The sequence below is a fragment of the Trifolium pratense genome, linkage group LG6, assembly GCF_020283565.1.
Source record: "Trifolium pratense cultivar HEN17-A07 linkage group LG6, ARS_RC_1.1, whole genome shotgun sequence".
NCBI classification, from domain to species: Eukaryota; Viridiplantae; Streptophyta; class Magnoliopsida; order Fabales; family Fabaceae; genus Trifolium; species Trifolium pratense.
The window spans coordinates 40,930,322-40,946,434 of record NC_060064.1 but is presented as its reverse complement, the minus strand read 5'-3'; the positions used below and the strand labels follow the sequence as shown (position 1 = coordinate 40,946,434).

Genomic DNA, 16,113 nt, shown 5'->3' with positions numbered 1-16,113 from the left:
CGTACGAATGTCATATGAGTGTCGACACCAACAGGCGTCGGACACCGCGACACGCCTAACCATAGATGGGTCGTGCTTTATGACTTACTCCATGTTCTTACTAATGTGGGTATCAGACACGTGGAAGATAAACAAGCACGAGAAATAAGGCCCAATCCAAAATACATATATTAAATAGGGAGCAAATACATGTGACTAGGTGTGGAATGTATTGTGTAGACACTCTAAGGGGTGTGCATCGGGCGGGTATGGGCAGGTTCGGGCCCAATATGTCAAGGATATATGAAACCGATTGGTCAAAATACAGGCCCAATTTCGACCGTTTTTGGGTTCGGTTTGGATGGGTCTCGGATTATATGGGTAGCGGATCAAATGGGTCGGTTGTCTCAGTTATGGATCTCAATTTGTTTTTTATTGTCTTTTTTTTACTCAAATTTTATTGTTTTTTTTCAAGTTTAGATTGTCACGCTAATTATTATTATTATTTAACAAAAAAAACAGAGTAGTTTGTTGTATATTTAAACTGAGTTTTTATGAAACTTTTTTTTAAAGAGTTATCATGTTAAAAAACATGTTTAATCACTGTGATCCCGTGATTTCTTAGCACTTGCAAGATCATCTACTATGATTTTTTTCTTGTTGTTGATTAACCAACCACAATGGCAGAACCATGAGAGAACATGAGTTCAACAATATATGATTAACACATTCAAAATTAATATTAATTAATTTGAATAGTATTTCTTGAGTTGCTGCTGCATTAGGAGAATGACTTGCTTGCTTCAGTTCCTGAAAAATGAAGAAACCAAACTCATTAACACAAAAAGTGTTTGAACATAAACAAAACAAAAGGAATAAACTCAACAATGATTAATATTACAAAAATAGATGAAAATAATCAAATGAAAGAAATAAACTCAACAACATTAACCCTAACACAACAAAACAAATCTGAACCGAATAGTAAACATCTGCATTTGGTTGTGTCCATCGAATCCATGGTTTGGACACCTCTTGAGGCACACCTTGAATCTTTCCCAAGTATCATACAGTGTTTCTCCATCAGCTTATTCGAAATTACTTATCTCCGCTCTCCTTTCCATAAATTTATGAATTTGAAAGTAGCGGTCAAGAAATTTCCTCTCGAGTTGCCTCCACGTTTCTATTGTACCAGCTGGGATCGTATCTAACCAATCTTTGGCTCTTCCGGACAGAGAATGCTTAAACAACCGTAGCCTTTTGTCGGACTCGCTTACCCCTGGAGGATCCGTGTAGTCACACGCCTCGTAGAAGTGAGATAAGTGCAAGTTCGGACACTGCGATTCTGAACCGGAGTATGGATTCTCCTTCAATGCGGACAACACCGTGTTCTTGATGTCAAATGATACCGGATTGGCCGGCTGGAAGCCTTGGTTGGCCAATGCATCATTGTCCCTTCGTCCGTAATCACCTAAGGTACGTCTTGGTGGTGGAGGAGGTGGTTGGACATCAACCGGTGGATCTTGTTCGTAATCCATATCAGCAAAGTTCTGTTGTTGACAGTTGTGATCACCACTTGATGTAGCTTTGTCTCTTGAAGCTAGAGCTTCCCTTGCTGCCTTCCGATTAGCACGAGCTGTCTTTTCTATCTCGGGATCAAAGTGCAGCTCAATCGGACCTGTTCTCCGCATGCACAAGAAAGCAAACAAGTAGAAATCTCTTGACAGAAAAATATAAAAACTAGAAAAAGTAAAGAAAACATAGAAAAATAGACACAATCGCCTTGTCGAATCGATCAACAATCACCGGCAACGGCGCCAAAAACTTGATTGACTATTTGCAAGTGTACAATTTCGTCAATTGAGTAATAAAAAGATATCGATCCTCAGGGATTGCGCGATTTTAACAAAGTAATTGTGTCTATAAACATACTAAAATTAACACACATTTTGGGGGTTTGTTTGAGTAGTTTGTGTTGTAAGAAAACGTTTCTAGTTCAAATAGTAAACAAGTGAGGTTTGATCATCGGAACCACTTAGGCTATAGTAATCATATGCAATCAATTATATCGAATTGAATCACTTAAGTGTTACAACTAGATCAACAATATGGTGAATCTCAATCTCTTGATAAATTCACCCTATCCTTTGTCGATACTCCTCCGATATCTCGGATGAAAGCTACCGACAACGGAGTATTTGAAAGCGCGTTGATCGTGTGCTACACTCTATGTTTCAATCTCTCGATCGGAAACACTCAAATGCTTCATGAATTCAGTTCAGATTCTAACTCATATTCTCATACATAATTAGAATCTAAGATCATTGCAAAGTTGATCAGAATTTGAAATGCATTAAGTAAAGACATTCATGAAATAACACATACAAGAGAGTTTCAATTCAACAACTAAGATTACGGGTGCGTTTGATCTGCTAAAAAATAAGGGACTGGACAGGACAATTTCTGATGTACTGTGTTTGATTTTAAAACTGTTCCTGGTACTGGACAAACTAGGGGCCAAGGGATAGGACAAAACTTGAAATTTTTGTCCCCCACAGAACCACGGGACAACTTTTTGTCCTCAGCACAAGTTGTCTAAAATACCAAAATAACATTTTATCCACCAAACATCGTATAACACAAAGTTTGTTCAATACCTTAAATGTTTGTCCTGTGCTGTTTTGTCTTGTACTGTCCTGTACTGTTCTGTCTAGTATTTATATTTTGCAGATCAAAAGTATCATCCTAGATCCAACCTCTATGAGGGATTTAGCTCCTCATAGCTTCTTGATTCACTCCAAGCTCCAACTCCATGGTAATTGCTTCCATGCTGTTGAATCCCTTGAAGCTATCCACTTGATTGCAGGATCGGACCTCAATTTTTGCCCAGAATCTCTGAAATATGGTGATGAACTCAGAATTTTCGAACCCTTTCACAGAAAACTGACTTTTCAATATATAGTGATTGCAAGCACGCCGCGCGTCAGATCCATCACGCCGCGCGTGGTTACGTTTCTTTATACTACGCCGCGCGTGTAACTGCTTCACGCCGCGCGTGATTAAGTCAGAGGAGAATTGTTCTTCAGTAAAGCTATTACGCTGCGCGTGATTGGTTTCACACCCCCGGCGTAGTTCAACTCCTCAATCATACTGCGCGTGGTCCTTCTCACGCCGCGCGTGATGATGTCAGTGGCGAACCTTCTTCTGATCAGGGTATTATGCCGTGTGTGGACAGGCCCCCACGCCGCGCGTAATTAAAGCAGGTTTTGGTCTTCTCTGTGATGTGTATTACGCGGCGCGTGATGCTTCACACCCCCAGCGTAGTTGAAATGCATAATTTCCTGCATAATTTCCTGCTTTCTTGTATTCCAAGTAACCTTGCTTCTGAGTTGATTTCTCTTGATTTTATTGCTTAAAACCCTCTAAAATAAGTCTAATGTTCCTCAAATAAGCATGTATTATGAGAGTGTGACGATCCGTCATCAGGCTCGGTCATGTATCTAATTCTAGAATCACATATGACTCACTTGTATCCCTCTATTTCGTTTGATAATAAAGTTGTGTGTGACATTTGTCACGATGCAAAGCAAAAACGTTTGCCTTATAATTCTAGTCATTCTATTGCTAATGCTAAATTTGATCTTTTACATGTTGATATTTGGGGTCCTTTAGCTTTTTCTTCAGTTCATGGACATAGATACTTTCTCACTATTGTTGATGATTTTACGCATTTTTGTTTGGATTGTTTTGTTAAAATCAAAGTCTGAAGCTTCCACTAAACTGCAAAATTTTGTTCACATGATTGAAAATCAGTATCAAACTTGTCCCAAAATTATTAGGTCAGATAATGGCCTCGAATTTCTTCTTTATGAGCTTTATTCTTCTAAGGGAATTCTTCATCAGCGTTCATGTGTAGAAAATCCCCAACAAAATGACTAGGTTGAGCGCAAACACCAGCATATTCTCAATGTTGGTCGTGCTTTGCTCTTTCAATAAAAACTACCCAAGTCATATTGGTCCCATGCATTATTACATGCCACATTTATCATTAATCATGTCACCGCTCCCCTCCTTGATAATCTTTCTCCCTATCAAAATTTTCATGATCAATTGCCTCCTCTTGACTCCTTCAAAGTCTTTGGTTCTCTTTGCTATGCATCCACTCTTACTGCTCATAGGTCCAATCTTGATCCTAAAGCTCGTAAGTCTCTCTTTTTAGGTTATGCTAATGGTTTTAAGGGCTATGTCCTGCTTGATCTCATCACTCATGAGATTTTCATATCCCGCAATGTGTCTTTTCATGAACACAAACTTCCTTATTCTTCATCCATATCCCACAAGTCTTCATCTTGGGATTATTTTACTTCCCAACCTTCTCAGCCCACCCAGTCTCCACCTCTTCATAACTCTGACCCTTCTTCTGACAAAAGTCACCCTGATTCTGTCAGTCCTTGTGCTGATACTACTGATATTCCTTCCACATCTTTACCTCTTCGCAAATCATCTCGTCCCAAACAAAAACCATCTCATTTGCAAGATTATGTTTGCAATATTGCCAATGATGTCACCATTCCATCTCCTCAAGGTACTCTTTATCCTTTATCCAATTATTTGTCTTATATGCATTTATCTCCTTCTCACCATCACTTTACCATGTCTTTAAACACCCACACTGAACCTAAATCCTATACTGAGACTAGTAAATATGACTGTTGGCAACAAGCTATGCAAGTTGAGCTTTTTGCCCTTGAAAATACTAGTACATGGAAAATTGTGGATTTGCCTGCCAATGTGAAACCCATTGGCTGCAGGTGGGTTTATAAGATCAAACGACATGCCGATGGATCGATTGAGAGATTCAAAGCACGTTTGGTTGCTAAAGGTTATTCTCAAATTGAAGGTCTTGATTATTTTGACACCTATTCATCGATTGCCAAGCTTACTACTGTTAGAACTGTTATTGCTCTTGCTTCCATCAAAGGTTGGTTTATTCATCAACTTGATGTCAACAACGCATTCCTCCATGGTGATCTTCAAGAGGATGTATATATGCAAATTTCACCTGGTTAACTGCCTTCCTTCTTGGCCTTCATTTTACACAAGCCCATTCTAACCATTCCCTATTTGTCAGACAAACATCTTCTTCTTTCACTGTCCTTCTAGTTTATGTGTATGATGTAATCATAGTTGGTGATTCCATGACAGATATTGATCATATCAAAGTTTCTTTGCATAATAGTTTCAAAATTAAGGACTTAGGCCAATTGAAATTTTTTCTTGGTCTTGAAGTGGCCACTCTAAGTCTGGTATCTCTTTATGTCAAAGGATGTACTGTCTTGACATGATTACTGATGCTGGTCTCCTTGCTTCTAAACCTATCTCTACTCCTTCTGATCCTTCCATCAAAATACACCAAGGTCTCAGTCATCCTTATCATGATATCTCTGCTTATAGAAGGCTGGTGGGAAAACTATTATACTTGAATGCCACAAGACCAGACATTACATTTATAACTCAACAACTCAGTCAATACTTATCAAATCCCACCATAAATCATTATAATGCAGCCATTAGAGTTTTAAAATACTTAAAATTCTGCCTAGGTCGTGGATTATTTTTTCCTGGAGACTCTTCATTACATCTCATAAGCGTTTCAGATGCGGATTGGGCTGATTGTAAGGATACAAGAAGATCTATATCTGGTCAATGTTTCTTCCTTGGAAAGTCTCTAATATCATGGCACACTAAGAAGCGGTTAACAATATCTAGATCTTCTTCTGAATAAGATTTACAATGGCTTGTGTACTTGTTCAAAGATTTACACATCAAATGTATCAAGCCTCATGTTTTGTACTGTGACAATTTGAGTGTTATCCACATTGTAGCAAATCCAGTCTTTCATGAACGAACAAAACACTTAGAGATTGATTGCCACTTGGTGAGATAAAAATTGCATGCTGGGCTCATGAAGTTACTTCTTGTACTATCGAAGAATCAACTTGCAGATTTCTTCACAAAACCTCTACTTCCACAACCATTCAATCTTTTATTATCCAAGTTGGGAATGTTAGATATCTATCATCCTCCAACTTGTGGGAGGGTAATACACCAAGAGGCTAAAATAGTCAATGACATGAATCAAAAGTTAAAGCAAGGAGAAGTAGATATTACTTAAGTTTTCAGTATTTGTTACATTGTAAATACATGTGTATCAGTTCTTAGAATAAGAAACTACTATAAATAGTTAATTGATGTATCATTTTACTTATCGAATCAGAATGAAATTTTATTATTTTTCTCTCTAGTAATAACAAGAGAGCAAAGTTTAAGCCCGACATAAATAAAGTGTAGAGAACAAGAAGGAATGAAACTCACAGTGAAACACAATTGATGCATTTAGGCGAGATGATGAAGGTGAGAGGAAGAGAAGCAGTGAGCTGATATTAAGTTAGAGAGACAAAGATGAATTGTGAGCGAGTGATTTCATGTTCTTTAGAGAGAGAGAGAGAGCGCCGCTGCTTCTTCCAAGTTAATTAGGGTTTGTTTGAGTGGAGTGTGAATGAATGAATTTATATATCTAGGGTTTAATTGGATAGTTTGAGATTGGGTCTAAGATAAGAGTTGGGTTGCTGAAGCAAGGTAGTGAGGTATAAATATAATAATAATAATAATAATAATAATAATAATAAAAGTCTGGTATCAAAATACTAGTGTTAGTAATGCGGTCGGGTTCGGTCTAGCCAGGCTGACTTTCACCAAAATCGGACCCGCCCGAGTCCACCCACAAAGACCCAATTTTTTATGACCCGTGACCCGATCAACGACCCAACTCGCATGTTTCGGTTTCCAGCTTTTCGGTTACATCGGTTTCCAGCCTTACGGATATTTTCTTTCATAATAGTTTGTTGAGTTGTTACTTTCATTTACGGTACTGTACTATCTTCCATTGATTGGAGTTTTTCTCATAGTGCTACTGCTCAATAATAATAGTACAATTGCTTGTTTACTCTGTACTTATTATTTCCTTACACATTTCATAATGCTCCAAAATGTGTCCCTTGTCACAATAACTTCTCCTATATTATACTCTCCAAGTCTACAAAGGGTCAAACGTAAATTTTTATGAAATGGTTAAATGTATTTTTAGTTTTTATAAATATTTTAAAATTTATTTTTAGTTCCTATAAAAAATTTCAGCAAGTTTTGATCCTTCAAATACTTCATATCATGAGGTGATAATCATAGAGGGAAAAAAAACGAAGATTTTTTATGAGCATTTATCAAAGAATGCCAACACAACATGTGAGGTGGAAAGAATGGTAGTAAATGACGTGGAAGCTAATGTGCCAAAGCCTTCTAGTGGGAGGGAATGAGCCCAATGAAGAACACGCAGTAGAGAAGGGTGCAACAACATGATTTTTTATCAGGGGATCCTGACAACAGTGACAAGCAGGCCTCCCGGGAAACAATGAGTATTTTAAGTTGGAACTGTGGGTGCCGGGGCAACCCGAGTGCAGTTTCCACCATTTGAGACCTCGTTCGGAAATACAAGCTGAATGTAATCTTTTTATGTGAAACTCTAGTTCATGCAAATAAAGTTGAAGACATTCATGTGTTGTTTGGGGTTTGATGGTTCTTTTGCAGTTGATAAAGTATGTGTTTCGTTCTGTGGTAGACAGAATTGATTTTGACAAAATTAAGTTTGACAGAATTGATTTTGATAGAATTGAGTTTGATAGAATTGATTTATGTTTGGATACAATAATTTATAATTGATTATTATCAATCCATGTTGTTTGGATAATTTTAAACAAAATTGCTTTTGGATTTATAATTACCATAACGGACATAGATAAATTCATATAACATACATTATTTTTATTTGGGTTTGTCTATGTACAACAAAACGTAGTAATTTTGTATTGAAAAACAACAATTATTTATTAAAAATTATGCATTTAATATAAAATGCACAAATTTTAATACAAATTTACTCTTTTGAATTTTTTAATATGTATAAATTTGCATATAATATAAAATTCTTCTTATTTAAATATGATGTACTCCCTCTATCCCAAAATAAATGACTTATTTTTTACTTAGTGTATTATTCATATGACCTAATTTGACCTTATTTGTTTACTAATATAACATGCAAATATTATCATATGAGATGTTGTTTGACCTTATGTTTTTACTAATATGATCTATTTTGACCTTATTTTTTGGGTAAAGTAGCCCGGTGGCTAAAAAATTCACCTTAAAGCAGTGTCCGAGGTTCAAACCCTGCACATATAGTGCGACGCCCCTGTCAACTAAGTTAAGCTCACAAGGACTAAAAAAATAAGAATTTATTGGTGGATTAAAATAAGAGTATAACAGAAAAAATATGTACAAAAATACACTTCGTTTATTTGATGTTAATATTTCAAAACGACACTTAAAAAAGAACCGATGAAATATTAATTAGTGTCCTAGTATTAGTCAACAAAACTTATAAATTATTGTGTGACAATAAAGAATTGAGATTAAAAAAAAATGCATTAAATTAAATAAACAAAAGGCAATGAAGGTTAGTTGGGAATATACACACAGTTTAACAATATAAAAAATGATAGAATCAAGTTTGCATAACGCGGAAGCTACAAATATCAGCTTCATATAGAATCATGTTTTGACTACAAAATTGATTTCTCCATAAAAACTCAAACACTTTGTAAGAATGATAAAATCACGTTAAGGCCCATAAACGTAGGTTTAATGGTCTTGGACGTGACCAAACATAGGCAAAATTGGTTGAAGCCTCTTATATGTTATTTTGTTGACAACTAACATGATATTCAAGCTTGATTCAACGAACATGATGGATGACAAAGAATTTAAAGAGGAGGACAAATTAAATATGAATACGGGCCTATTATTTTAAATTATGAGTATTTTATCATGTTATTTTCACAACTCTTCGGAAGAGTTTTTAAGGAAAAAAACCCATATATTGGCTCTGATAGGGATGACTACATATATTGCTATTTTCCAATATTGTAATGATGTTCAGATATGTATTACGAATTCGATTATCAATTAAGTTGCTTAGTTTTGCTTTTGTAAAAAAAAAAAATAATATGATTGTGACTTTTTTGAGTGTATAACCAAAAAGAGAAATGATATGTCATTCAGACCCGTCAAGATTAACGCTTTATGAGTTTTTATTAACTACCGTTAATTTTGATGGATCTCAATGACATATCATATGATTTTCAACTTCTTTAAAATTTGACATGAATGATCTATATGATATAAACTTTCAATCCAACGGTAGATTTTGTAAAATTCGTATTCGTTATAACGATATTGTGAACTTATGCATCATGAAAGACATGATGCACTTGTTCATATTAGCCAAAATCTGATATTCATACACACTTTATTTTACACGATACATACACCAAGACATTTTTCCCAATTTGCTAACAATTAGAAAGGACAATTTTGTCAAAACAAATATGTTTTTTTTTTTTTTGCATGAAAAGTGTTTATAATACTACTCATAATAATATTGTTTATCCTTTACTTTTTTTTTGCACGAACAGTGTTTATAATACTGCTCATAATAATACTTAACAAAAAGGGATTTTGATCATCTCCAATTTTTCCTCCTCAAAAAAAAAAGAAAACACACTACAAGAAAAAAGGTACTTTGCGACAGTCAAAATTGCAGTTTGCAACGGTTGAAACTGTCGCAATTGTACATCTGCGACAGTTAGCAAACCGTTGCTGATTTGTGTGTCGCAAGAGAACTTTGCAACAGTTTTGAAAACCGTCGTTACAATAGTTTCAAACTGTCGCAATGTTTAATAGCTGAATTTAATACCAGAACTTGCAACGGTTTCAAAACCGTCGCAAACTGTTTTTCTTTTATAAAAAAAATATATAATAATTTAAAACATTTTAATGGCTTATTAAATAATAGATACATATCCATACAAGAGTAAAGAAATTAAAATGCACAAATATATAAATATAAATAACTTAATCTCATTTATATAATTCATTTAGTGACTTAACATCCATAATTCATTAAGTAGTGACAACATCCATAATCTTGAAGTTCCAAACGGAAAAAAAATCAATGTAGTTCAAACATTGAAAAACTAAAACATAAACATTAGTATAGTGGTTAAACATACAAAACATTATGGCAAAATAAGTTCTTAAAATATCTAAACATTCCCTGGTACATGATGTTGCTTCATAATCCTTGATTAGTGCTACCATCTCTTGACTTTTCTTATTCGGTTACCTGGAAAAACATAAATATATATTAGGATACTTAAAAAAACGAATGGACTCAATCATTAAAAACCCCGGACCTATAGCGCACACACACAAATGACAACAAATAAGGGCAACAAAATTAAGCTCCGTCTGGAATTACATCTCCCACTACAACTGGAGCCATTGATTGAAAATAGTAATGGTGTGGTAGCAAACAACTTTTGCATGGTCTCACGGTGGTCTCGCAGAGGGTTCGCATTCAGACTTTAGAAACAGAACTGCGAAACAACCAAAAACATAGTGAGAAGCACACAAACCATAAACTTATGCAGCAGCAGCAATAACATACTATAACAGAAAATAAATCACAATAGTGTAGTAAAGAAACAATTAAGTGAAATTAATAAGAAAGAGATGAAAAGGTCAATCATAATATACAAAGAGCTAGAATCATACCATAAGAGGATATACTATTATCACTACTATTAGAGAAATATTAAAAGGAGATGGAAGTAATAGAGCATTATTTAATGTAAGTGTTAAAAGGAGATGGAAATTTACAAATTTTATCTAACCATAGCAATTTGTGTTATGTGTGATTGGTTTCCCCTTCATCTGAACAGATTCTGCAAACTACCAGTTGGTTGGCTTCTCATCCTTCACATTAAAATTAAGGTCCAAAACAACTCAAAGTTAATATTTACCCTATAATAGAATTCATGTTGGGAATGAAGAAAGTAAACCACTACATATACCCTGCAAAATTCTTCTTTGATGGTAGAACAAAATTAACAAAAGTATGCTTGATATAAAATGGGACAGCCATATACTCTGCAATTAATAAAACTATTTGACTTTTGTCATTTAACAATTATGATAGACTGGGAAATTAGTACTATCTCACCATATGTAAATAAAGGATTCTCACAATAAAGTTTAATAAACATGAAAGTTCTGTTAAACGATTACAAAGTAATGTACACACCTTAACATTTGAAAGCAGAATTTGAAATCAGTCCATGGAACCATAAGAACTCTGCTCTTGAATTGAGAACATATTTAACTCCATAAGAGGATTCCCTACCTTCAAATATCAACATGGAAACGGATTATGATTTTCAATAACATAAGCACAGTAAAACTATATAAGTTCAATGACCTCCTTGTAACATCCAAATGTCAAATGTCTAGAATATTGACCAAGATATACATAATTGAGGTTCAGATACATTAAAATTTATAGAATAGCTTGTTCAAAAGAAACAAGTACCTAAATTCTATATCAGGTACAAGGAAATGAAAGTTCCATTACACAATGGTAAATAATCATCAGACATATCTATCAGACTAATCTAACAAAGCAAGGAAGAAACTAATGTAATAAAATCTTCCATCTTCAATCCTTAGTTTCTTCTTACCCCTGACTCGTTTAATCTGCTTATCTGAAAAAAATAAAAAGGAGTGGGATGAGACATAAAGCCTCAGTGAATCCCACCTATCTTAGGGTGACACTAATATCCTTTGTCCTGACAGTTGATCAATTACATAAACATATACATATTCATTTCACGATTATTTTCGGTATAATGCAAATAAAGTGTGACACAATTATTTGTCTGAGTTGATTTTACGGAATAATTCGAGGTGAGTAGTCTCGAACCATTCCCTTACATACCCGGCTAAATTCCCTATCATATCAGGGCTAAAGCGTACGGTCATACCTCATCTTATCGTTGTGTGAAATTCTATATAGAATTTCAATCCAGCTCCAACTCCTACATAAGGAAGCCTTATAGACCACAACTTAACATATTATTCATCATAGACATTTAGCATTAGAAATCTAACACTTGTGGCCCAAAGTCCACTACATTTCAAGATCAACTGTCAATATTCTTACCTATCCTGAATTAACTTATAATACATCTAGTCCATAGTATTCAGTTTGTTTTCCCTACCCAACCTATGCAATTTATTAAGCTAACTACTATATTTTTCATTCCTATATGATCTTATTCCATTAGGGACATTACAGTGTCCCAAAAGCGTCCGGAAATGCAAAACAATGCAAACGGGGCTGCTGGATGTAACTCCAGGCGCAGGAACAGTCTGGGAAACACTGTTATTTGCGCTTCCAGCGCAGTGGTCCACGCCCCAGACGCAGAGGGCAGAATGCCCAGGTGACCAGTTTCCTGCAAAAAAATTCAGTTTGTACCATTATCCTCACACAGTCCTAGCCTTACTCTAGATGCATTTTAGTGACAATTTAGGCCAACAGTTAGTAGCAAGGCATCAAATACAAAGAGAATTTGGGGGTTCGATGGTGAAAGAACAAGAGGAAAACAAGAATCAAATTTTATTCATACCTTGACTTTCCTTTTGGTATGAAATGAGAGTTTGAAGCCTTAATTCGTACATGCATGAACTAATAATGGAGGAATTGGGAAAATTTCGGAATTGGGGTTTAGGTTTGTGGAGATTCTTTGCCAAATAGAGAAAAGAGGAATGAAACTAAAATTTGAGACTTGATTCTTGGTTATGGAGGTGGATGTTAGATAGACAGAGCAGTCGAGTTTTGGAAGAACGACAGATCTTACTTCTCTCGACGGGAACAGTAAAGAGATTGGAGAGAGTGAGTTTTGATACCTTAAGAGAACGATTGGAGAGAACGATTGGAGAGAACGATGAACCCATTCACTTCTCTTGAAGGGAACGATGAAGAAAGTTGCGCCGGAGTGTGAGTGTGGTGGCGGCGGGAACGATGAAGAGAGTGTTTTGGGATTTAGGGATTTCTCACTGAAATGTGTTTTTTCACTTTTTTTGTGTGTGTTTTTATTTTTTGGTATTAAGTGAGTGAGAGCCAAAAATTTCAATGGGCGCTAATGGAAAATATATTGCCGCTTTAAAAAGTCAAAATATTGCGACGGTTGACCTAAGTGTCGCATAAACCGTTGCAAATTTTTTAAAATTAACACATTGCGACGGTTATAGTCAAGTTGTTGCAATCTAAGTGTCGCAAAGTGACATTTTTCTTGTAGTGACATGAGCAAAAATTGGAGAGAATTCAAACTCACTACCGCAAATGGAAAGGAATCTCAAGCTGTACAACTTACATCTATCACTTACTAATCTCTCCCTCGTCGATCTCCACAACAATTCACTCATCAGTCGCTTGCCTTATTTCAATTACCTCTTATTGTTCCAAAATGTGTGCCTTGGTGACAAAAACTTCTCCTATAATATACTCTTCAATTCTAAAAAGGCTCAAACGTCAAGTTTTATAAAGTACAGCGTGTCACATAGCTATTAGGCCCAGAACATTCATGCGAGCATGATAACCCTGATTAAACGGAAAAATATTAATCATGTGGTTTCCGAATCTTGTTGGCTACGCAGCCTATTTTTGGAGCTTCATTTCCCACTCTCTCAGGCTACTTTGGTTTATTGTGACAATGTTAGTACAATTTATCTTTCTGGTAATCCTGTACAACATCAGCGTACTAAGCCTATTGAGATGGACATTCACTTTATTCGAGAGAAGGTCACCTGTAGCCAAGCACGCGTCCTTCATGTTCCTTCTCGTCACCAGATTGCTGATATTTTCACCAAAGGCTTGCCTCGAGTTCTCTTTGATGATTTTCGGACCAGTCTAAACGTCCGTGAACCTCCTGCTTCGACTACGGGGGTGTGATAGAATAGAATATTTTTCCATTTAATCATAATTATGTTTGTAATTATTTTCCATTATGTGTAATGATTTTCCTAGGTTGACTTACACAATTATAACTTGTATATATCCCTTTGATATTTGGAAATAACGGAACACATTACATTATAATATTTTACAAACCCTAATTCCAAAAGTGTTGAGTACATGATCTCTAATATCCTCTTTCAGTCTTTCTTCCGCACATTATGAATAATGCTTATACCATGTACAATGGTCACCCAATTTCAACATCACTTTTTCACTTCCCAACACTCCACATCATTTTTTCTTTCTTCCACCTAATCATTCAACACACATTCAACTTTTATCCTCTCCAATAGTTTTTTCATTCAACACTATACCCCACCACTTTCTCTACTCCACCATTTTTTATTTCATATTCTTATTTAAATTTAAATTTTTGTTTTTATGATTACATAAAATTACAATTATCGATTAAAATTAAATTAAAATAATAAACACTTAACAATTTATTTTTTAGTTTTTTTTAATAAAAACAAAATTTATTTAAATAATTTATACAATACAAATCATTTTAACTTAATTTAAAATACAACACACAAGTAACGTAATTAGTACGATACAAATAATTTGAAATGCAATACAACACACAAGCAACATAATTAGTACGATACAAATAATTTATAAAAAAAAAAAGAATTTTGGGTGTTGTTGAAGTGATTATTGGGATCCATTTCACTTAAAAAAAGACTAATACTTCAAGATTCACTAATAGGAAGATAATAATAAGATTATTATAGTGAAAAAATCCGTTTTTTTTTATGTGTCCAAATCAAATGAACCAAGTCTCTATTTATAGACAAAAAAAAAATCATGAATTTTGGTAAAAAAATAAAAAATTAATTTGCTATGAAATAATTGAGTTCAAAGTATTATTGTTATAAAAATTCGGCCAGTCAATCAAATAGCAACATGTGTCAGGATAATGTTTTCTCTCTGCGTCCCTCTGCCAATCACGCGCCTTGTTTGCGCGTGTGTTGCACGCGCCGAGCTTGAATGAACGAGAACGCGCCACGTTACCCCCCCCCCCCCGGTTCAGATTCAACACAGTTGAATTTTTTCAACTCCTCACTCCTCCACATCATTCAACACCCAATTTCAACACACCTCCTCCAATCATTTTCAACTTTCAACACCTATTCAACATCACCTTTAATCACCCACTGTAAATGGTCTTATATGGTTGCAAGAGTTTAGACCATTATTTTAGTCACGAACACAACTTAAGTACTATACACCCTCTGTCTTATTTTATAAGTAAAAAAAATCAGTTTTTCTTCTAAATTATAAGCTAAAAAGAATAATTTTTATCATTTTTAAAATTTTATTTTACTTATTTTACTTTTTTTTCTCATAATCAATAACTAATAAGAATTTTGTTTACAACTCCATGAAATTAATTTATAGGAATTAAAACACAAAAAGTCATACTTCAAATTAATATTTTTTTTTTTAATAAATGTGAATTTTTTCCTAATAATTTAAGACAGAATTTATTTTTTAAATAATTATATGATTGTGACTTTTTTGAGTACCATAGAGTCATAGCTTGCATGTACTATTAGATTTAGATCAAATGATTAATAAAGTTAGATTAACATAAGCTTAAAAATCAAAGAGTTTAAATATGCTTTTGATCCCATCAATAAATAACACTTAGATTTTAGTTCTTGTAAATAAAATCCTAGTTCTTGTAAGGGGTGCATAATCTCCGTCTTATAAATCAATTTTGTAGCACTTAAATTAGACCTAATCCAAATTCTAATCTGAATATCGTGTTAGAATTAATCTATATCATAGACCATTTAAAAGAAAATTGGTCAGGAAGTCAAGCGGCTAGAATTTTAACTTCAAACATTCTACTTTTTTAAGCCAAATTCTGTTGGGTTTTTGAGATTGGCTAAAATTTTGCAAAAGCCAACCAGCCAGATGCTGGATCGCGATGCTGTAGCATCATCGTACAGCATCCTGATACTCTGTTTTGCGCAGAATTTCTTTTTCAAATCAAAGGAAGATTTAAGTCGTTTTTATATCCAAGCACGTGCGACTATTCAAGACATGGCTTGTTCTACAAGTTTTCCTGAAGGCGGTTTGAGAATTATTATTGA

The 16,113-nt window shown here is 34.6% G+C and overlaps 1 protein-coding gene and 1 long non-coding RNA gene across 7 annotated transcripts; one reads left to right on the top strand and one right to left on the bottom strand.

Moving 5' to 3' along the window:
- The first annotated feature begins 5,305 nt into the window (after positions 1-5,305).
- LOC123892279 (uncharacterized mitochondrial protein AtMg00810-like) lies at positions 5,306-5,764 on the top strand. Its single transcript, XM_045942080.1, has one exon. The coding sequence runs from the start codon at positions 5,306-5,308 to the stop codon at positions 5,762-5,764; it is 459 nt and encodes a 152-aa protein (XP_045798036.1).
- A 4,230-nt stretch (positions 5,765-9,994) lies between these two features.
- Positions 9,995-12,535, bottom strand: LOC123891320. 6 transcript variants are annotated; one of them, XR_006803060.1, is made up of 4 exons: positions 11,240-12,535; positions 10,830-10,911; positions 10,350-10,532; positions 9,995-10,279 (listed from the first exon to the last, which is right to left on the bottom strand). It is a non-coding gene; the product is annotated as an uncharacterized LOC123891320 (long non-coding RNA). The 6 variants fall into 6 exon arrangements; XR_006803061.1 differs by having other exon boundaries at positions 10,415-10,532; XR_006803063.1 differs by having other exon boundaries at positions 10,830-11,338; positions 11,525-12,535.
- Positions 12,536-16,113: the final 3,578 nt, after the last annotated feature.